This window comes from Homarus americanus, unplaced genomic scaffold (assembly GCF_018991925.1).
Source record: "Homarus americanus isolate GMGI-L3 unplaced genomic scaffold, GMGI_Hamer_2.0 scaffold48406, whole genome shotgun sequence".
Taxonomy (NCBI): domain Eukaryota; kingdom Metazoa; phylum Arthropoda; class Malacostraca; order Decapoda; family Nephropidae; genus Homarus; species Homarus americanus.
The window spans coordinates 2,261,854-2,287,007 of NW_024753828.1; the positions used below are offsets into that span (position 1 = coordinate 2,261,854).

Consider the following 25,154-nt stretch of genomic DNA (forward strand, 5'->3'; position numbering starts at 1 on the left):
GGGTGGGAGCTGTTGACACTGTGGGTGGGGAGCTGTTGACACTATGTAGGGGCTGTTGACTCTATGTGCTGCTGGGTGGGGGAGCTGTTATGTGGAGGGCTGTTGACACTGTAGGTGGGGAGCTGTTGACATTGTAGGTGGGGAGCTGTTGACACTAGACAGCAGAAGGGGCATGCGGATATAAGGAGGGTGGAGCAGCGTGTTGACAGTGGTGCAGCAGACAGCCTCACCTTGCTCGCTGGGCACTATGGTTGAGAGCCCTAGGCCGGTGAGGCAGGTTGGGTACAGGGCATAGTCACTGAGGCTGTGGTACATTCTCCTGAAGGCGCTAAGCTCGGGATGGCATACCCGACGTATCGCGCTGTCGTCACTGTGGTAGGGGCGAGTGAACGACACACAGTTGTCAGTGAGAAACATGTTGTTGGAGGGCACCTCTCCATCGCCGCGACACTGTAATACCTTCCTGTAGCTGTTGTCGCCGTGACGGATATCAACGTCACTTATTTCATTTCTATGTGGACACAGTTTGGTGGGCGTGGGCGGCATACCAGTGTGCTTCATCTTAAGTCAAATTTGTGAAAATGTTCATGTACTGAAAATCCGGCGACGCCAGGTATAACAGTACCATCAGTGAATTATCTTTAATGTACTTATATAGTCACACCAAACAACATCTAAATACCAAGAAAAGTGCGAATATGTTTTTAATTGAAACCAAAATATTTTAAACATTCCATACTTACAGTATATCTCTCAGTGTGTGCGACACACATTGTCTGTGTCTCATCATGGTGCTTAAGTCGTTAAAGGTCATCATCAAGTACGACGCTCTCATCACTTCAAAGACAGTCACTCAGTGGAAGCGCTCGTTATAAACACGTGTGTGTGTGTGTGTGTGTGCGTGTGCGTGTGTGTGTGTTAAGGTAACGCTCACTCCCACAACAATCCACACTATAACTCTCTAGTCTAAACCACACCAAGTACCACTTTCAACACTTATGAAGCTCTGGATATATGTTGTAAAGGCAGTTGCTTTAATACCGAAAAGTTATTGAAGAAGTCCTGGATATGAAGGCCCGAATTCATCTACGATGGACATTATTAAATATTGTTCTGTATAAATATTATCAACATCACAGGTCACTGCAGCACATGTTTCAGAGCTGCACTACACGAAACACCACAAAAATTAACACTGTTCACTCGATTTATTCCTTAACATTTTTGGCTAAATTGGAGTAAGTGAAACACAAGCTATGGAGAGGAGAAAGCGAAGGTGAATAAAGACCGTGAAAAGTAAGTAAATGAGGACGTGGCTCGTGTAAGCGTCCCCGGGCAGTGGAGTCCAGAGCGGCACTGAGGGAGCGAGGGGGCAGGGCCGCAGGCCCGCATGGGCCAAGGTCTGGCACTCCTCGTCGTATTCACATACAGTACACTCGCGCACAATCCTAGCATTTTTAACTTAGTCTAAGAATCTACACCACTTACACACATGGATCTAATAATTACCCTTAATTTCTTGTCTTACTTTAGTATCAACATAAACACTACACTACCAATACAAACGAAAGTTTGTTACCGACTTTTGCCACAGTGCGCACGTATACATAGTGTAGATAGAAGGGTCGAGAAAGGCTATTTCTAGTAGCGTCAGGTCAGAGATCAAGGGGATCTTGGGCCTAGCGTTTACGACCCATCACATCCTTCAGCGGCAACATCACCCAAAACACCTACGACTAAAAATAGCAGAGGCTGGTGTTCGGTGGGCCAACGCCTGCACCATGGTCACCTCCATAATCATGGTCCACTACACCACCATTAGGACATAGGCGAGGGTAACAGCGTGTGTCAGTCTTCGTCGCTGACTTTTAAGTTGTGCAAAAATGGTGAGACACGAGTTGTTCAAGATGCTCCCTCCCACACACAAAGATGAGACAAAACAACTGTTCGCTGCACACTGTGGACGTACGGGACAGCTTACTGGAGCAGGTGGTCAGATCCTTAAACGTATGAACACCCCAGAAAAAAAATGGACAAACACTGAGTAGATCAAGATGTGTTTAAGACAAAGCCCTTGAGAATAGGCTACGTTACGAAGCCATCAGCCAGTCCACTACAGCATGGAATGGAACAAAACACAATGATCATAGTAACCAAGAGAACTTTCGTTGAATAGTCTACACACACAATGTATACTGTCCAAACAGGTATACTGTAGTATACCTGTGCACGAGCACGATTTTTTTTTCAGGGGGGTGGGGTGGGGGGCAAACATATTAATGGACCTTGGCAAATACACTGGGTGTTCGTGATAGAACAAATTTAATTTTGTAAAATATAAGTCATAGGTAAATAAGACTGGAGCAATGTGTGGGTAAATAATTATGAGAATAGTGAAATAGTTAACAAAGAGTACAGTATTTGGCGACCTATTGCAGTGTGCTAACGACCGCTTTATGTAAAAAATAAAAATATTGACAAGGATAACTTATTTGAGCCTAATGTCGTTGTTGAATTATACCAAATAATTCATTTTTTCAGGTGAAAATTATAAGAGGTTAATGTTAACTGTATAGTTTGAGAAATAAGAACTGGACTGTACGTTTCAAAACATTATGTGTGTTTGCTTATATGTTTATTGACAAAGTTTGTATCTTATATGTGTTGTGTCTATCTTGCTATATACTGTATATCAATAAGTGCATTGTGTTGTTCCCATTTAGTGACAAGGTCTGGGCCTTGTTAAGATGTTCATGACATGTTAAGTTCTCATTAGGTGTGTTGGTACAATGTATAATATCGATATAAACACTATAACAATTTGTAGATCATGACAACGGGTGGGCCTTGTTACATATAGCTCATGACAACGGGTGGGCCTTGTTACATATAGTTCATGACAACGGGTGGGCCTTGTTACATATAGCTCATGACAACGGATGGGCCTTGTTACATATAGTTCATGACAACGTGTGGGCCTTGTTACATATAGCTCATGACAACGGGTGGGCCTTGATACATATAGCTCATGACAACGGATGGGCCTTGTTACATATAGTTCATGACAACGGGTGGGCCTTGTTACATATAGCTCATGACAACGGGTGGGCCTTGTTACATATAGTTCATGACAACGGATGGGCCTTGTTACATATAGTTCATGACAACGGGTGGGCCTTGTTACATATAGCTCATGACAACGGATGGGCCTTGTTACATATAGCTCCATGACAACGGATGGGCCTTGTTACATATAGCTCATGACAACGGGTGGGCTGTACATATAGTTCATGACAACAGGTGGGCCTTGTTACATATAGTTCATGACAACGGGTGGGCCTTGTTACATATAGTTCATGACAACAGGTGGGCCTTGTTACATATAGTTCATGACAACAGGTGGGCCTTGTTACATATAGTTCATGACAACGGGTGGGCCTTGTTACATATAGTTCATGACAACGGGTTGGCCTTTTACAATGGTTCATGACAACGGGTGGGCCTTGTTACATATAGTTCATGACAACGTGTGGGCCTTGTTACAATGGTTCATGACAGGTGGGCCTTGCATATATAGTTCATGACAACGGGTGGGCCTTGTTACAATGGTTCATGACAACAGGTGGGCCTTGTTACATATAGCTCATGACAACGGGTGGGCCTTGTTACATATAGTTCATGACAGGTGGGCCTTGTTACATATAGCTCATGACAACGAGATGGGCCTTGTTACATATAGTTCATGACAACGGGTGGGCCTTGTTACATATAGTTCATGACAACAGGTGGGCCTTGTTACATATAGTTCATGACAACAGGTTGGCCTTGTTACAATAGTTCATGACAACGGGTGGGCCTTGTTACATATAGCTCGCCGCACAACAGGTGGGCCTTGTTACATATAGCTCATGACAACGGTGGGCCTTGTTACATATAGCTCATGACAACGGATGGGCCTTGTTAGTTCATGACAGGGCCTTGTTACATAGTTCATGACAACAGGTGGGCCTTGTTACAATGGTTCATGACACGGGTGGGCCTTGTTACAATGGTTCATGACAACGGGCGGGCCTTGTTACACTACAGTTCATGACAACGTGTGGGCCTTGTTACAATGGTTCATGACAACAGGCTGGCCTTGTTACAATAGTTCATGACAACAGGTGGGCCTTGTTACATACAGTTCATGACAACAGGTGGGCCTTGTTACAATAGTTCATGACAACAGGTGGCCTTGTTACATACAGTTCAGACAACAGGTGGGCCTTGTTACATACAGTTCATGACAACAGGTGGGCGTGGTTCATGACAACGGGTGGGCCTTGCTACATATAGTTCATGACAACGGGTGGGCCTTGTTACATATAGTTCATGACAAAGGTGGGCCTTGTTACATATAGTTCATGACAACAGGTGGGCCTTGTTACATATAGTTCATGACAACAGGTGGGCCTTGTTACATATAGTTCATGACAACAGTGGGCCTTGTTACATATAGCTCATGACAACAGGTGGGCCTTGTACTATGTTTGGTGACAATAGGGTTTTTCTTGTTATCTATTGCATGAAAATATTTTTTCTTTACATATATAGTTATGATAATATTTGTATCATGTTATATTTGTTTCATGACCATGTGAGGATCTTGTGGCACATGATTCATGATGAAAGACAACAAGTAATGACAGTTGGCGCGTAATTGCCACACACTGTCGATGCATTTTACTATCTGGATAAATTTATTAAGCTGTAGACAACACGATTTGTAATTACAGTAAAAGTAAGATCCACGCACATGGAAGCAACTTATATGGATCTTTTAAGGTATGAATTACGTGTCTATTTCCTCCAAGCATTTCTAAAAGTGTGTTGTATTGAGTAAACACTAATGTTATACTCATCAACATCTATATGGCAACTTGTATGTATTGTTTTCTGGTGCTGTTTGTTTGCCTGACATTTAGTCTGTCTGTTCTCAAAGTAACCTGAGAATTGGTTAGCAGATTTTCACCAAACACTGAAGTTTTGATGACAATGTGCCAAGGTCCACATTATAACATTTGTTTGTCAAGATAACGTTTGGCAGTGACAACAGAGGGGTATTTCGGGAGTTAAAAAAACGATGATACAAATTTTCTAGGTAAAACAAAAACAAAAACCGATACATGAAAGTCTCCAGCAGTGACTACAGTATATTAATTTACAATAACAGTCAGGAGTTCCACATTTCCCGTGTGTTTGTAACGTGCATTTGCATCCGTTTGATTCCTATCGGCCTATACAGTACTGTACTTCCTTACTTTAAAACGTGAGCTGGCTGTGTTGTGCTTGATTACGTATGAGTTTTTGTATAAAATTTACCAGAGACATTTTAAAAATTGTATGAGCGTCTAAGGCCTGCCTTACCTGGTACACTAATTTTTTTTGCAGATTAGCCCACTCGGGCACTGATTTATGACCCACACATCAGGGCCTGGGGGCAGAAAATATTATTATTATGATACTAATACTACTACGACTACTACTACTACTAATAATAATAATAATAATAATAATAATAATAATAATAATAATAATAATAATAATAATAATAATAATTAATAGATAAAAATTATAAAAAAATAATAATAATAATAATAATAATAGTAATAATAATATTAATAGCCATAAATAAATACTGTACAAAAATGAAACAATAAATCAAGAGTGAGAAACGATGTACAGTACGGTGTGTCCTGTATGTTGTGTTGTCAATAAAAAGAGAAACAATTGAGACCCTGTAATTGTGTGTAAATGAGGCAGAAAGTCAGATCAGCAACCTGGAACTTGGTCACAATATTTGAGATGCCATATGGCAGCAGGGTCTACCATTAGACAATAAATTATGCTTCCAATATCTTCCCAGGCGGTAGTACCTCCCTGTTTGATAAGCTGCCTACTACCTACTACACTTGCTTAATCTCCCCATTGTTTCTATAGTTATATTACTCGTGGGTCCAGTGTTAGTGTTATGACTCCGTGTAACAACATTAGGTATTCATAATATGTCCTCAGTTATTGTTATATATTAAAGGCTAAAACAATTATGCAAATGTCAATGAGGAAATGCAAGGGGCGCGAGTAGGTGGCTGCCACACTGGTTGGCCGTATATACTGTACACTGTACAGTACATACAACCAACACTGTTACAGCACACGCGCAGTTCCATACACCCTCATGAAAAATACACAAATAATTACGTGTGTTGCTGCTGCCCTCGCCGCCGGTGTCCTTCCTATTGTTGGTAAACACTCGCAGGTTTTGTCGTCGAATATCCTGTTGTTGATGGTTTGTACTAAGTTGATACTTTAATTGTTGTTGTTGAGACAGAAGATGATGCCGTGACTGGTGTTGGTGGTGGAGTACCTGAGGCCGCTCATTGTACAAGTGAATTGCACACCTCTCCCACACTGCTAGTACTTGTGCTGTGATGGGATACACAGATGCTGCTTAACCCGTCACCAGGGACCTGCTGCGATTCCTGGTGGAGAGCTTGACGCTGGACCTCCCCCACACTACCATGGACCTGGTTTAAAGACATAGACTGAGGGTGGTGATTGCCCGTAGTGGCCTCACAGTTCGAAATAGGAAGATCCTTGTGTGTCCTGGGGTCCCAAGTATCACGTAATTGAGTCACGCGAGAGTGAGCACCCATTTCTTTATGAAGGAGACTTTGTGAACACTGGGGACGACGATTCTGGGAAGGCTGGAGGTAGATCATCTCTGCTGTAGCCAACTTGGTCCCGCTACGTCTGCACCGGTCCACTTGAGTGTTTCACCTTCTCTTTACTTCGCTCAATGCCATGTTTAGCCTCAACTATTTCAGAGATAGTATCTTGAAATTCAGTAGAGGTAACAGTGTGCTGTAATTTGGCTGAGCAGGACTTTTGCGTTAAAGGTTCGAGACATGAAGAGGAATCATGGGTTTCTTTAGAATCTTGCCTAGGATAGCCGCTGAGGCAAAACACCAGCCCGGAAACCCTCACGCTGAGTAGCGCACCATTCCCTTCAGGGGCAAGTCTTACCGACGTCATGCTTGGCTCCTCCACGATCTTCTGCACATCCTGGAAATTGTCAAGAGCAGGCGTGGTGGTGGGTGGGGGAACAGTCGTGCTAGGTGAGCCCCGAGAATCAGACGCACACCTAATAAGACAGCCCCAACATCCTGGTCGCGAGGTGGTGACACCGTATCTCGGTCATCGAAGCTAAGGTCTCCGCTAACAGTACTGAGTGTGTCATTGTGGTCTTCCTCACACGTCTTGCCTCCCTCACCCAAGGCCTCCACGTTTCCAGTAATTGCACCTGGTCTCGCTCGCACTGTGCTCTCTGTTTCATCACTCTCACTATCATCATCATCGTCATCTTCATCACTCTCATCCTGGTCCTCACTTTCTACATCACTTATTTCGGATTCTTTATTTTCAACAGTAATGTGAATACGATAATGTCCGTCACCTGGCATACCCTCCTCGTTTTCACAAGCACCACTGTCACTTTGTTTTAACCCTTCAACAGACTGACCTTGAGCAGAATTCTTTTTACTTCTCTCAGAGTGTGGCTGTTGGTAGTGGTCCTCTTGGTCCTCAGTAATAGTATAGTGGGAGTAGTCTGCTTGTTGTCCACTTACCTTTACCTCATATTCGTCTTCAGATGTGTCACATGAATCCCCCGACCCTTGCTCACTATCAGTATCGGTCAAGTTCCTGCTGTGGGCGATATTCGAGGATTCTTTCCACTGTTTTTTCCCTTGACCACCCAGGGCATGCATATTGGCCAGCACTTGTGCCCTACTTGGCCCAGGGGCACGACGAGACCAGCTTTCCACCTCGTGCTAAGGGTGAATCACTACAAAGAATGTTTCCAACTGCAGGTTCTTGGTGACGAGGCCGAGGGAACGGCCCAGGGGAATGGTCCGCTCCCGGAAGGTGATTCCGCATATTGAGCCACCACTCTCACCTTGAACTCTTAGAGGACCGTCTACTCTTCTTGTTAAAACACATCTCCCACCAAAGTTGTAGTAATATATATATTATTGGGGGCTATAATGGCGTGAGAGGAGAACTGATGGTAGCGCAGCAGACGTCACCCAGGAACTGACTGCTGCCCGAGAACTGTGGTGTCGGAGTGCTGGGGAGCAGCAACATGTCCCCCACCCCACATCCTCTCTGACTGCCTCCTCACCACCACCACACCACCAGGATCTGAAATACGGCAAGAGGTTCGTTCATCGCCACCCACTACATCGCCTTATAACACCCACCCTAAAAACAATTCTATGATAACAACAACTGTCTTTTAGAGTGCAGTGGTGAAGGTAACAGAGGATAGCGAGACATCTACCACCACTACCCTGTACCTCCTTCCACTGCCTTGTTCTTCTTATGCTCTCTCCTCGTAATACATTGTCCTTCCTCCCCTTTACCTAACGTTAACATGTCCTCCTCCCCTTCACCCTGTCCTGCCCTCCTTCCATATAACCCATCCTGCCCTATACTCTCTTCCGCCTATCGCCTTCCCCTCCCCTGCCCTGCGCTCTCCCTGCCCTGCGCTTCCTTCCCTTTGTACTGCCCTGCCTCCTCATAACAAACCTACCTTTATTCACTACCTTCCACATTCACCTTACCATCCTCTTGCCTCCTTCTATCGGCGTGAGACATACTGTACATATTTTACAGGGAGACTTAGGCCACACTCGCAACCCACAGATCACACTTATATTACATGTAATGCTAAAAGAAGTAAGGAGGTAGAGGAAGAGGGAGAAAATTTAGAAGTGCCACCTACATGATCATAACATAAAGTGAGAGCCAAGACCTGAACCTACACTCACAACAGACCTACACAACAACAACCCATAAACTACACTAACAAATACACTATAGACATATAGTGTATTCTCGAGGATAAACAAACAATTAGTATCACTATCAAGTATATAATGTTATCTCAATAATGATTTAGTTAACGATATAATTGCATCTCTTGCCTGTGACGCAGCATAAGACTAGAACTGCTAAATTGTTGGTTGTAATATTTAGGAAAATTTAACACAAGAGAGTCTAGGCAGCGTATAGGGCAAGGGAGCTGTTTACGCCGAGACATTATTTTACCATAGACCAACACCAACCAGCTTCAGCTATTATTACTGAAACACCACCCCCTACCACCCACCACCCCTACAACCAACCACTACTCTCCACTCAACCACTCCCCATCATTCCACCCCTACAACACCCCCACCACTCCAACCCTACAACCACCCCACTACCTCCACCCCTACAACCAACCCCACACTTCCACCCCTACAACCACCCCACTACCACACTCCCCACAACCAACCCCACTACCTCCACTCCTCACAACCATCCCACTACCTCCACCCCCTACAACCACCCCACTACCTCCACCCCTACAACCAATCCCACTACCTCCACCCTCAACCAACCACTACTCCAACTCTAACAACCAACCCCACTACCTCCACTCTCTACAACCACCCCACTACCTCCACTCTACAACCCACCCCACTACCTCCACCCCTACAACCACCCCACTACCTCCACCCCCACAACCAACCCACCACCTCCACCCCTACAACCACCCCACTACCTCTACTCCTCTTCCAACCACCCCACCACCTCCACCCCTGCTAACCAATTCACACCACTTCCAATTCTACAACCACCCCACTCACCTCCAATTCTCACAACCACCCCACTACCTCCACTTATAACCACCCCACTCCCTCCACTTCTCCAACCACCCCACTACCTCCACCCCCACAACCAATTCAATCACCCAACCCCTACAACCACCTCTGCACTACCTCCACTCTCTACAACCACCCACCACTTCCAATTCTGCACAACCACCCCACTACCTCCACCCCCACAACCACCCCACTACTTCCAATTCCACAACCAATTCTAACTACCTCCACTCTCACAAACCAATTCCACTCACCTCCACCCTACAACCACCCCACCATCTCCACCCCCTACAACCACCCCACTACCTCCACTCCCTACAACCAACCCATTACCCTCCAATCTCTACAACCACCCCACCATTCTACCTCACAACCACCCCACTACTCCACCCTACAACCACCCCACTACCTCCACCCCTACAACCACCCCACCACTCCACCCCACAACCACCACCCCACTACCTCCACTCTATAACAACCCCACCTCCACCCCTACAACCCCACTACCCCACCCCCTGCCAAACCACCCCACTACCTCCACTCTCTACAACAACCCCACCACTCCACTCCCCACAACCACCCCACCACCTCCACCTCACAACCACCCCACCACCTCCCACCCCTGCAAACATCCCACTACCTCCACCCCCTACAACCACCCCACTACCTCCACTCTACAAACCACCCCACTACCTCCACCCTCACAACCACCCCACTAACTCCACCTCACAACCACCCCACTACCTCCAACCCTACAACCACCACCCACACCACCCACAGATCCCACCCACACCACCCACAGAACCCCACCCACACCACACCACAGTACCCCCACCCACACACACGCACAGTACCCCACCTCCTCCCCCACAGTACCCCACCACCCATAGTACCTCCACCCCACCACCCACACCCCACCACACCCATAGAACCCCACCCTCACCACCCACAGCCCCACCCCCAGATTCCAACCCACACCCACCTCCACCCAAACACCCACAGCACCCCACCACCAAGTCCCCACCACCCACAGTACCCCTACCCCACCACCCACAGTACCCCTGCCCCCACCACCCACAGGCACCCCACCCCACCCACAGTACCCCCACCACCCACAGTACCCCACCTCCACCAACCACAGTACCCCACCACCCACAGAACCCCCACTCCCACCACCCACAGTGACCCCCCACCACCCATAGCACCCCACCTCACCACCCACAGCACCCTACCCCACCATCCACAGTACCCACCCCACCACCAGTACCCACCCCCACCACCCACAGTACCTCCCCACCACCCACAGCACCACCACTTCCCCACCACCACAGCACTCCTCCCCACCACCCACAGCACCACCTCCCCACCACTCACAGCCCCCTACCCCACCACCCACAGAGGCCTTCTGAGGTGGCTCATAGAAACGAGGAAAGTTAAATTGATCAGCGTAGATGGTGTCTGATCTGAGGGGGCCAACCAGTGGCTACCCAGTCAGTAATTAGCCCCACTCTTCATAATTCATATAAACAATCTAGATATCGGATCAGCAGACATAAGCAGTTTGGGATGACACCAAAATAGGGCGGCAGATTAATTCAGGGCAGGATGCAAATGCATTACAAGAGGATCTTAAATAAACTGCAGGGCTGGTCTCAAAAATGGCAAATGAAATTCAACAACAGCAAGTGCAGCGTACTAATATTGAAGAATACTGTCAATGTATACAGCCTAACAATGTCAACCCTAGAGAAGTCGACTTAGAAGAGACCTAGGGTACCTGTAAGCCCGGACCTACGGCCCAGAAAACAGTGCGTTAATGTCGAAATAGCAACAGAATATTGGGTTTTATATCTAGAAGTAAAAGAGTGCAGAGGTCTTATTGCAACTATAACTTGTGCTAGTCAGGCCGCACCTCGATTAAGTGGTTCAGTTCTGATGCCCTTATTATAGAAATGGATATCAATTCACTAGAGTCGGTAGCGGGAAGAATGACGAAAATGATTCCGGGACTTAGAAACCTTCCATATCAGATAGCTAAAAGAAATCAAACTTGCATTCTCTAGCAGAAGAGGGGAGATATGATAGTGTTTAAGGGTGAAAGGAATCAATGAAGGACATAGATAAAGTTCTTATAATATCCGAGCAGGATAGACCAGCACGTGATTTAAATTGATAAGTTTAGATTTAGAGGAGATAGGAAGAACTGGTTCACAAACATGGTGGTGGACGAGTGGAACAAACTGCAACTTTGTAATAAGTGCTGGATGCTGGAAAGTTTTAAAGGATAGATAGATCATATGATGAAAGTGGTAGTAACTCTCACAGGAGCTGCCATGGGCCAAACGGCCTATTGCAGACCCTTATTTTCTCATGTTCTTATGTACACCCTCCCCCCACCCACAGTACCCTTCCCAACCACACCCACGTGCACCCTCCCCACCACCCACCCCCCCCCACCCCCACAGCACCCCCTTCCCCAACCACCCACAGTACCCTCCCACCACCCACACCAACACTCCTCCCCACCACCCACAGTACCCCCTCCCCACCACCCACAGTACCTCCTCCCCACCCACAGCACCCCACCCCACCACCCACAGCACCTCCCCCACACCACAGCACCCCTGCCCCACCACCCACAGTATCCCATCCCACCACCCACAGCACCTCCCACCACCCACAGCACCTCCCCACCACCCACAGTACCTCCCCACCACCCACAGCACTCCCCACCACCCCACAGCACCCTCCCCACCACCCCACAGCACCTCCCCACCACCCTGCATCCCCCCACACCCACAGCACCCCGTCCCACCACCACAGATCCCATCCCCACCACCCACAGCAACCCCACCACCACCACCCACAGCACCCTCCCCACCACAGCACCTGCCCCACCACCCACAGTATCCCATCCCCCACCAACACAGCACCTCCCCACCACCCCCACCCACAGTGCACCTCCCCACCAACCTGCACCTCCCACCACCCACAGTACCTCCCCACCACCCACAACACCCCCACCACCCACAGTGCACCCTCCCCCACCACCCACAGTACCCCCCTCCCCACCACCCACAGTATCCCCTCCCCACCACCCACAGTGCCCCCTCCCCACCACCCACAGTACCCCTCCCCACCACCACAGTACCCCTCCCCACCACCACAGTACCCCTCCCCACCACCCACAGTCCCCTCCCCCACCACCCACGGTACCCCTGAATCTACGCATCTACATTACATGCTAGACCACATCAACGAGTGACTGTACATGATGAAGTCGCTAAAGGAGTAATTGAATCCAAGATGAATGGATGAAAAGCTACCCCATATCCGAGGCGACATCCACGAGGCCATATTAAACAAAAAACATAGTCGATTTAACAAACTGCATCAAAAGTCATCTGTCTGGATGATAACAAAATTGGGAGGAATGGACGCACAGAGAAATTGCAAAACCACGAATCTGGAGGGATCCCCCAGAACCAAAACAAGATACAATGGACTCTGCTACATGTAAGGCAGTGAAAAATACGTAAATATAACGTCCTCCACTGGAGAACTAATAAATTCAGTTTGTCCAGCCAATACAACCAAGTTGACGCATGTTAAACTCATAAACTCACACGGCCAAAAGGCGGTTGAGGAACTGAAAATATTTCTGGTTACAGGATCCATAAAACAAATATTTCAAAGGCTTAAATGACGGGTGGCCATCACATAAAAAGAGATGTCCACCACAGAATCATAGACGACTTCACCTCTGAAACTCTCGTTGTTCAAATGAACTTGACCACAGGGCCAATCATAATAGCCACAACCTACCTCCCACCATCACTTTCCGCCTTACGGGGACTTCCACAGACCTCATCATACCACCACCCAACCTACATCATTGGAGACATGAACGCCAGACATCCTTACTAGATGGTAAGAGGACACCTAATGTTGGAAGAGGCCCTGATGGCTTCATAACAGACAAAAAGTCCATCTAATATAGGCCCAGATTCCCCACGTTCCACAGTAGGAACTCACCCACTACTCCAGATATAAAGCAATAACAAACGGCAGATGCTTCCACAACTATCTTTTGAACAAAGGCCTGCAAACCTCCAGCGACCACCCTACCATAATCAATATTACCATCTCAGCAACACCAATAACTATACCAGCCTTACCACGGAGAATCGCTACAGACCGACTGGGAACTATTATTCAACGAAAAGCTTACAGCCGAACTTGAGGCCAAGACATGACAACTTGCAGACCATATGACAATCAGCCGGTGAATGAATAGGACGAAGAAATCAACACATGGTGTGAAGCCATAGGAACAGGCTTCCAACAAGAGGCCACGCGCCTCTCAAATGCAACAACACACAACAGAACTCTCCCACACCTACAATAGACTCCAGAACTCATAGCCCTCACAAAACCAGTTCCAACTGCTACAACAGAGAGCCGAACCCATGGTTGGGACATCGTGCTTTACAATACATACAGAGGAATATGGAGGAAACAAAAACAAGATCTCGGCCAAGCAACCTTAATGGGCCGAAGTAGTTGAACAACTCTCACACACATACAACGATCCAGGAGAGTTCTCATGTCGAGTTAAGAGGCTAAAAGGTTGTGAAAGCTGTAACGAGTCATCATATATGTCTGACCACGCAGGAAGTAAATATATGACGACCAAGACAGAGAACCCATATTCAGGGTTACAAGGAGGAACAGCTTCCGAATCACAAATGAAGAGAACAGGGAACTGACAGCCCACGAGGAGCTTCGTCCTGATGAACTAACCCGGGGCCAGACACCGCACTAGCCTTCTGAAATCATATGGAGGGAAATTGAGAGGACAGCCCACTGTCCAAACCAATCACCTCGAATAAACTCAACACAGCCATCTCAATACTAAAAATAAAGCCCTGGTTATTCAGTAGGCATCACCATGAGATCTCAGCCACATAAACAACCCGGCCATGGAGACTGAGAACCAATGAACGCTTGCCTGGCCTGGCTACTCCTCTAACTAAATTCAAAGAGGCCATGGTCACCCTAACACCAAACAAGGAAAGAATCCTGCCGTCCCTTCCAAACTACAGGCCGATTCTCCTCAAAGTACCTGGAAAATCCTAGAAAAGACCATCAATAACCATCTGAGAAATCACCAAACAAATAAACAACAGAGTCAACTGCAGACACCTGGGTTCAGGAAAAGGGAAGTCCACCATAACAGTGATAGCCCTGGCATGTGAAAACATAGTTTCAGAGCCAAGTATGAGTGGTAGACAATGTAATCTAACTCTCCGATGTAGCGAAGATTGACAGCAAAGTCAGGCATGACTGTCTAAAAATATAAGATCCTCCAACTCGGACTTCTACCAACATTGAAAGTTGCTTTTGCAACTTTCTTGGCGGCAGAAATGCCAGACTGAGGATAGGACAACACGCAGGAGACCTTCCACTCATGAGTGAGTGGCTCCTCAGGGAGTACAGTCCTCTCTCCCCACCCTATATTATCTACAAGTGACACCCGCCTCACCAGAACAAGTAACGAAGATATTATGTATGCAGATGACATCACTCAAATAAACACAACAAAGGAAAAATCATGAGCGTTACAGGCCAACACCAGGCGGGAATTAGAAAGGTAAAATAATTACGAAAAACAATGGAAAATCCAAACCAGTCTCCCCAAATTCACAGTGATACCCTTTATGCAGAAGGAAAACCCATCCATTAGGCAACCACAATGCCCAGATAGAATACAAAGCAGAGGCAGACCTCCTGGGCCTGCATATATCCACGACAGGTTATCTCCCCATCATGTCCACACCCAGGAAGGAAAAGGCAAGAAGAGAGCTGAGAAACAATAACGCTTTTTAAAGCGGCTTCCTGGAGCAGGTCAATAAACGCCGCCTGGTGACATCATTTATCACACTGATATTAACTTTACCCAGCAGTGGCCCTCTTCATACTATGAGCACCACTCAAATATTAAAATTACAGGTGTCCAAAATGAAGCCCTAAGATTCGTCACAGAAAGACAAACTTACACATGGTTCCCAAAAAGCTACTAAATCTTCAAAAGGTCTATTACCACTCCCTGATCTACACGGCCACGCACAGACAACTCTTTAGACCAGCATCCGCCAGTAGGGTCGACGGAATGTGAAATAAGACCCCTCAAAACACCCATATATGGGACAGGGTAGGATGTCTAGTGCCTGTACCGACAGAAAATAACTAACATGACACAACCCAATACACTACAGCTTAGCTGGGGCAGCCCACCCTCTCTTACTCTCCTCCTAAATTCTTCAATTTCGAACTTCTTCCCCACCCTCTAACCTTCTTTCACCCTTCCTTTCTCTACAAAAAAACATCCATCCATAGTACCACCACGCCCCATCTACATTACTACCACTTCCACATTCCATATTACCCCACATCCCTGCTATCCACACTACCATCCTCTCAGCAGCCAACCCTCCACCCACACTATCACTAGTCCAAAAATCACAGTGCAACCTTCACTAACACCCACACTCAATTCACCCCGTCATCCACACTACAACAGTCTACACTCCATACTGCTACCAACCACACCATGAACACTAAATCCATCTTTCCTCCATCCTACCATCAATCCCACCATCACCCCGCCATCCTCACTCCTCTCCATCACTCTCGTTCACACTTGTAATATTCCCATAGTATAGTCCCCTCATCACCCACCACTACCACCCATCACCCACAGTCCTTTATTCACACAACTACTACCTCCATCACAACATCTGCTACTACACCATCGTCATCCACACAACCACTACCCCCCGTTACCACCCATACCACTCGTCACTAAGTGAGGCGTGCAGGCAAGATGTACCTCTGCCCACGAGCGGGCCTGAGTGCCTAGGGTCGGTGCCTCAATCAGACCCTACTTCCCGTTTAGTTCACTCACCTTAAAATATAATTATGAAGTTGCCTTGAATCATGAATTTTGACAAAATTAATATTCCACATTAATTCAAGTAGAGTAACGATGCGTTCCTCGCAGAAGGTAACGCCTGAGCACGAGAACACTGGCAACCTCATCAGGGTGTGTGACGCGCCTGATCTAAGGCAGCACCACAACCATCCTCCTTTTGGGTGCTGGTCGTTTGTTCGCGGGAATAGTGGTTATTTCAACACAGGTTGCGGTTCGTTATGTTCACAAGATTAAAATTAAATTTCATTTACTATCACATGTGACTTATGGTCCATTACACATTAGTACCGTATGACATAAGAAAGACACACTAAAAAAATTGACAGTGGCCATGCGTAAACACGATAGGTGAACCTATGTGACTGAAAGTGTATACAGTGGTACTTGAAGGCTGAGGCAATGTGTTGGATCACCTTCACATTCTAGCTGGGTATAGTAGATAGGGGTGTCATGGGACCAGGAGGAGGCAGCTACGATTTTTGAGGTTAGGTTAGGCTAGGCTAAGGTCAAACGGTTTTATTCAGTTGAGAGAAACCCCAACCACTTACTGGGTAGACCAACATTAGATTGGATAAACCCAATCATTAGATTAGTCCATGTTAGGTTTGATTACTCAAACTGGTTAAGTTGTTTAGGTTAGGTCAGGGTAGTTAAGGCAGATTATTTATGTTTGTTTTGTTAAGTAAATCAGGTTACATAATCTGGTTGGTTAAGTTTAGTTAGGTAAGGACAGTAAGTTAGTTAATGTTTGTAAATAAAATGTTTCTGTTATTTTCTCTGATTATATTCTTATAATATATAGTTTCTAATTACTCTAGTATATATATATATGTGTATATATATATATATATATATATATATATATATATATATATATATATATATATATATATATATATGTGTGTGTGTGTGTGTGTGTGTGTGTGTGTGTGTGTGTGTGTGTGTGTGTGTGTGTGATTCATGTGACCCCTGGTTAGCTAGCTAGAAAGATAGGTTATTGTTTTGAAGTGTAACTGTTCATTTTGAGTAACATCGTTAATAAACGAAGAACCGTTATGATTAGTTCTCAATTCCCTTATGTTGAGTAAAACATTGCCATGCATGTCTTTGGTATTATAGTGATACAGTGGGCCATAAAATAACAATACTATCTCAGCCTTCCTCTACCTATCTGCCTCCTCACTCTCCCCTTGGTGTGAGGGCCTACATTCCCTAACAACCTTCAGCCAAAACCACAAAACATAACAAGCCTCCCAGTCTCCCTCCAGCCTAACCACATCATCTCATAAGTATACAGAGAACGAAATAAATAATTAAGAAAGAGAATAAAGAAAAAGAATAGAAAAGGAATAATAAAACTATTTTTTGTATTATTGTCACGTGTGTGTGTGTGTGTGTGTGTGTGTGTGTGTGTGTACAAAATGACCATTAAAGAGAACCATCTGTGTTGCACCAAATGAACTGACTGTGTATGAACGGTTTTTTTATACATAAAGGTCCGTACTACTATCATGCAATATAAAAAGAATGATATAAGTGACAATAAACCAACAACAAAAGGAAAGATTCATCACACACGACGCACCTGGGTGTGGGGGGAGTTCTGACCCCTGTTCCCTACACAGCACATGTACCTGAGAAATTGAACGCAAGCATGAACTGTGTATGGTTCACTGTTGGGCGTTGTATCTGGCTTCACACTGTATCAACTGCAAGAGGAGTCATGGTGATACATAAAGACTATGCCAGCATTTCCATCTCTTCACCAACAACCACTGACTGTCATATAACAATAAACATGTTGCCCCTAGTAGCACCCGATACACCCACCCAAAGCGGCACCAAGGGTAACCCGAAGGCACTGTGGAGCCCTTTATTTTGGGGTCGGGGGTAATGGATCCACCAGCCAGAGGGATTCCAGACCGAGGGCCACTCCACCACCTGGAGATTTTCAACACTGGATATTAAGAATTAAACGGACAGTACTGTGTATAGCCAGGAAAGTAGCTGATAAATTTAAGAAAAATCAACATAAATTAAAACAGGTGATTATTGCATTTCAATATACATCAAGCAGTGTCATCGCATCGCATCTAGCATCAGTAGTTAAGGCCACCCTATCTACTGTCACTACACTAGTTAATGAGACGCGTGTTGGCCTCTGCATCATTTAACCCAGCAGGGACAGCGTATCCACTTGATGATGTCACCGGTAGATCCCACCCCAACGGGCTCTTACTCTCTCCCTCGCTGCCAACATTCACAGTGCCACGCTGAAACAATTATCTTCACCATTTCAACTTGAGAACAAGTCAAAAATAATCTCACACTGTATAATGCCGGGGTAACACTGAGCTAATATCAACCAAACAAAAGAACTATTTTCTCCACATATATTGACACACGTCAATGTCTTCCTACTGCTAGCCTTCATTAAGATTTAATCATACAATACTGTGTACTGTCTTCTAGAATGAATCGATGATGAGTAAGGAACCTTGGGCATGTGCAGAATTAAGCTTTAAACTTTGGTCCCCCTACAATATCGCCTCCGTTCCGCCTTTCCCCTTACCTTCCTCCCCCAACTTGTCAACCGTATTAATAGCTCACCCGTTCCTCCCTCCTCCCATGTCCTCCTAACCTCCTCTCTCTCTCCCACATGCCACGCCCAGTAGCCACAACCTAACGTCACACACTCAAACAGACCACAACCTGTCATTGATTAACCATATAAGTGTTCTTCCCCATATATATATATATATATATATATATATATATATATATATATATATATATATATATATATATATATATAGTTTTATATATATAGTTATATATATATATATATATATATATATATATATATATTTTTGTTATATAGTTATATAGTTATATATATATATATATATATATATATATATATATATATATATATATATATATATTTGATAGTATGTAGTGTGAAACAAAGGAGTTCTTGCTGTTTCTTTCCTGTGTGATTTTATCGAGATTTATCTTATCCACGTTTTCATTGTGACCTACATTATATATATATATATATATATATATATATATATATATATATATATATATATATATATATATATATATATATATATATATATATATATACGCTGTCATGGTGGTGGTGGTTGTTTTGTTTACTCCATCATTGCGGTGGTTTGTTTACTTCTCCATCAGGTGGTGGTAGTGGTTGTTTACAGCATCATGTTCATTGTTTACTCTCCATCAAGGTGGTGGTAGTAGGTTACTTCTCCATCATCGTTGTTTGACTCCTCCATCATGGTGGTGGTAGTCGTTGTTTACCCTCCATCATGGTGGTGGTAGTCATTTACTTCCATCATGGTGGTGGTAGTCGATATTTACCCTCCATCATGGTGGTTGTTTACTCTCCATCATGGGAGGTGTTAGTCGTTATTTACCTCCATCATGGTGGTGGTAATGGCTGTTTACTCTCCATCACGTTCGTTGCTTTTACTCCTCTGTAATGGTGGTGGTAGTGGTTTGTTTACACCTCCATCATGTTCGTTATTTACTCCCTCCATCATGGTGGTTGTTTACCTCTATCATGGTGGTGGTAGTCGATATTTACTCCTCCATCATGGTGGTTGTTTGATCCCTCCATCATGGTCGTTGTTTACTCCCTCCATCATGGTGGTTGTTTACTCTCCATCATGGAGGTGTTAGTCGTTATTTACTCTCCATCATGGTGTGGTAGTAGTGTTGCTGTTTCTCCATCACGTTAGTTGTTTACCCTCCATCATGGTGGTGGTGGTGGTGTGTTTTCAGCCCTCCATCATGTTCGTTATTTACTCCTCCATCATGGTGGTTGTTTACTCCTCCATCATGGTGTGGTGGTGATTTACTCCTCCATCATGGTGGTGGTGGTGATGGTTGCTTGCCCTCATGTATGCTGTTTGTTAACTTCCTCCATCATGGTGGCTGTTTACTCCCTCATCATGGTGGTTGTTTATCCTCCATCATGGCTGGTTGTTTCTCCTCCATCATGGTGGTTTGTTACACCCTCCATCACGTTATTCTCCCTCCATCATGGTGGTTTGTTTACTCCTCATCATGATTTGGTTATTCTCCTCCATCATGGTGGTTGTTTACCCCTCTGTGTGGTTTATTTCCCTCCATGTGAGCAGATTTGTTTGCTTCCCTCCATCATGGTGGTGGTGATTTATTCCTCCATGCATGGTGGTGGTGGTGATCGTTGCTTACGCTCCATCTGTTCGTTGTTACTTCCTCATCATGGTGGTGGTGGTAGTGGCTGTTTACTCCTCCACCAATTTATTATTCACTCCCATCATGGTGATTGTTTTCCCTCCATCATGGTGGTTTGTTTACTCCTCCATCATGGTGGTTGTTTATCCTCCATCATGGTTTTGTTTACTCCCAAATTGCATGGATCTGTTTATTCCTCCATCATGGTGGGGTGGTGGCATTGATGGTTGCTTACGCCCTCCATCATGTTCGTTGTTAACTTCCTCCATCATGGTGGCTGTTTACTCTCATCACGTTCATTATTTACTCCCTCCATCATGGTGGTTGTTTACTCCCTCCATCACGTTCATTATTTACTCCTTCCATCAAGGTGGTGGTAGTCGTTGTTTACACCTTCCATCATGTTCGTTGTTTACTCCTCAATGGTGGTGGTAGTGGTTGTTTACTCCGTCCATCATGGTGGTGGTACTGGTTGTTTACTCCGTCCATCATGGTGGTGGTGGGTGGCTGTTTACACACTCCATCATTTTCGTTGTTTACCCTCTCCATAATGGTGGTGGTAGTGGGCATTTACTCCTCCCATCGTGTTCGTTTGTTTCTCCATAATGGTGGTGGTAGTGGGTGTTTACTCGTATAAGTGGTGGTAGTGGTGTTTTTTATGTTCTTGTTTACTCCTCCATTGGTGTGGTGGTAGTGGTTTTTTTTGTCCATAATGGTGGTGTAGGGTGTTACTCCTCATCATGTTCTTGTTATTCTCTCCATAATGGTGGTGGTAGTGGTTGTTTACTGGTAGTGGGTGTTTACTCCCTCCATCATGTTCTTGTTTACTCCCTCCATAATGGTGGTGGTAGTGGTTGTTTACTCCCTCCATCATGTAAAGTTCTCATTTTAGTGTAATGTATACAATGATAGACTCCATCACTACTGTACACTAGCATTGGGGTGGAACAGTTGTACACAATGAGGAACTATTGCCAGGACTCACACCGGGAGACTTAATACAACACACTATAAAAACTTTAATTACATGGATAAGACTTTTTCTCTCCCCGCCGCGCCAGAGAAGATGGAGGCGACTATTCACAGACTCTCCGTCTATTAATGTGGATCTCTCCCTCCAAGTAGCTGGGTAGGTACGTCACTCTCACTAGCTACGGGGCGCCCCTTTCAACTAATATATTTCATTGGCTAATTGCACAGTACATTATTAACACATTACTCGAGTTATGATTCGCCATTGCCCCCCCACCCATCCCCCACCTTAAGTCAAAGTTCATTTTACTATAAACATTCTCGCGGGCCAGCTAGGACACTATACTACAATTATATAACGATAGTTTTCCCACTACGGACTGGTCGTAAATTTAGTTTCGAAACCGCTAGTGCACAGTACAGTGCCCTCACACCCACACACCTATGTTGTGTTCCTTCACCCTGTTGGTGTTGTTCCTTCACTATATTGGTGTTATGTTGTATTCCTTCACTATATTGGTTATATGTTGTGTCCCTTCACCATGTTGGTGTTGTTCCTTCACCATGTTGGTGCTATGTTGTGTTCCTTCAACATGTTGGTGTTATGTTGTGTTCCTTCACCATGTTGGTGATATGTTCTGTTCCTTCACCATGTTGGTGATATGTTGTACCTTCACCATGTTGGTGTTGTTCCTCCACCATGTTGGTGTTATGTTGTGTTCCTTCAACATGTTGGTGTTATGTTGTGTTCCTTCACCATATTGGTGTTACGTTGTGTTCTCTTCTACCATGTTATGTTATGTTATGTTCTCCATGTTGGTGTTACGTTGTGTTCCTTCAACATGTTATGTTATGTTGTGTTCCTCCACCATGTTGGTGTTACGTTGTGTTCTTCACCATGTTGGTGTTGTGTTGTGTTCCTTCACCATGTTGGTGATATGTTCTGTTCTTCACCATGTTAGATATAAGTTGTACTACCCATGTTGGTGTTTAATTCCTCCAATTCATGTTGGTGTTACGTTGTGCGTCTTCGCGTTGGTGTTAGTATTGTGTTCTTCACCTTGTTGGTGTTATGTTGTTCCTTCACCATATTGGTGTTATGTTGTGTTCCTTCACCATGTTGGTGTTATGTTGTTCTTCACCATGTTGGTGTTATGTTGTGTCTTTTCTCACCATGTTGGTAGATATAAGGTGGGTTCCTTCACCATGTTGGTGATATGTTGTGTTCTCTTCAAATTATGTTGGTGATATAAGTTGTGTCTTTCACCATGTTATGTTATGTTGTGTCTCCTTCACCATGTTGGTGTTGTCTTTCCACCACGTTGGTGTTATGTTGTGTTCCTTCACCATGTTGGTGTTATGTTAGGTTCTTCAATTATGTTAGTGAGGATGTTGTTTCACCATGTTGGTGTCGTTCTTTCACCATGTTGGTGTTGTTCCTTCACCATGTTGGAACATGTCCCTTCCTTACTTGGTGTTTTGTTGTGTTCCTTCACCATGTTAGTGATGTTGTGTTCCTTCACCATGTTGGTGTCGTTCTTTCACCATGTTGGTGTTGTTCCTTCACCATGTTGGTGATGTTCCTTCACTACGCTGGTGTTATGTTGTGTTCCTTCACCATGTTGGTGTTATGTTGTGTTCCTTCAACATGTTGGTGTTGTTCCTTCACCATGTTGGTGTTGTTCCTTCACCATGTTGGTGTTATGTTGTGTTCCTTCACCATGTTGGTGTTATGTTGTGTTCCTTCACCATGTTGGTGTTATGTTGTGTCCCTTCACCATGTTGGTGTCATATTGTGTTCCTTCACCATGTTGGTGCTAAGTTGTGTTCCTTCACCATGTTGGTGTTGTTCCTTCACGGATATATAGTGTTCCTTCAACATATTGGTGTTGTTCCTTCACCTTGTTGGTGTTAAGGTGCAGCCACACGTGTCGGAAACATGCATTAGCAACACGGCGGTGACAAGGTAGGCAACGAGTTGTTAACTTGTAACCAACACAAAGTCTCGAACATGTTAGTACCACTGTGTCGGCGATATGTTGGTGACTGTAGGTGTGGACGAGGCGAAGTTGCGGCGCAAGTATCCGGGTAGGGACAGACACACACAACAGCTGCATCAGGGCGGACTTACCCATCGCTCTGTCTATAATTTTGGGGATGGAGTGGACCCGGGAGCAAACTATTTTGTTAATAGAACTATACCACTCGCACAGAGTACTATGGGACCCAACATATGTGAATTACAAGAATAAGATCAAGAGAGCAGACGCATGGAGAAACATCGCCGATGCACTGCACGATATTGCCTTTCTCTTGTTCGTGTCCTGTTTAGCGATGTGCGGGCCAACCATATTCAACAGATGTTCAAAGTCCGACTTGGACATTCGGAAAAAGTTATGAAACATTCCACTGTCCCGTACTTGTGATGGCAAAAGCCCGTCATCATCACGTTCATTATCACGAAAGAGACCATACTCTCCCGTAATGTTTCTCTGAAGTGATGGACGCACTCAGAATCGGCGACGTCGTCTCCTCTGACGGCCACATATTACTACAAATGCAGCGGCTGCCAGCAAGGCGTCCTCACTCTCCGACATGACGTTCGTGTCTGCAGACACGTGTGGACGGCCTTTTGGCTTCACCTGTTACCAACATATTACCGACATATAACCGACATGTTTACTAACAGTGTTGCCTACATTGTCGCAAATATGTATCCAACATGTCGACAGCGGTGATGCCGGCAGTGTTTCCGATATGTCGGAGGACACGTGTGGCCACACCATTATGTTGTGTCCCTTCACCATGTTGGTGTTATGTTGTGTTCCTTCACCATGTTGATGTTATGTTGTGTCCCTTCACCGTGTTGGTGTTGTTCCTTCACCATGTTGGTGTTGTTCCTTCACCATGTTGGTGTTATGTTGTGTTCCCTCACCATGTTGGTGTTATGTTGTGTTCCTTCACCATGTTGGTGATATGTTGTGTTCCTTCACCATGTTGGTGTTATGTTGTGTTCCTCCACCATGTTGGTGTTATGATGTGTTCCTTCACCATGTTGGTGTTGTTCCTTCACCATGTTGGTGCTATGTTCTGTTCCTTCATGTTGGTGATATGTTGTGTCTTCACCATGCTTGTTGTGCTCCTTCACCATGTTGGTGATATGTTGTGTTCCTTCACCATGTTGATGTTAT

At 45.2% G+C, this 25,154-nt stretch overlaps 1 protein-coding gene across 16 annotated transcripts in view; it reads right to left on the reverse strand.

The window, feature by feature from the left end:
• Positions 1–25,154, reverse strand: part of LOC121855582 (liprin-beta-1-like) — a 214,986-nt gene that overhangs the window by 128,394 nt on the left and 61,438 nt on the right. For 2 of the 16 annotated variants that reach the window (XM_042350609.1, XM_042350607.1), the window contains exons 1-2: positions 1,289–1,361; positions 231–592 (exon numbers count right to left, since the gene is read on the reverse strand). The exons of 12 other annotated variants lie outside the window; for them this stretch is intronic. In XM_042350609.1, the coding sequence (XP_042206543.1) occupies positions 231–561 (331 nt within the window). In that variant the 5' untranslated portion in view covers positions 562–592; positions 1,289–1,361. Of the gene's footprint in view, positions 1–230; positions 675–1,288; positions 1,362–6,240; positions 8,165–25,154 lie in introns of those variants that run through there. 2 more of the 16 variants (XM_042350608.1, XM_042350610.1) reach the window with 2 other exon arrangements.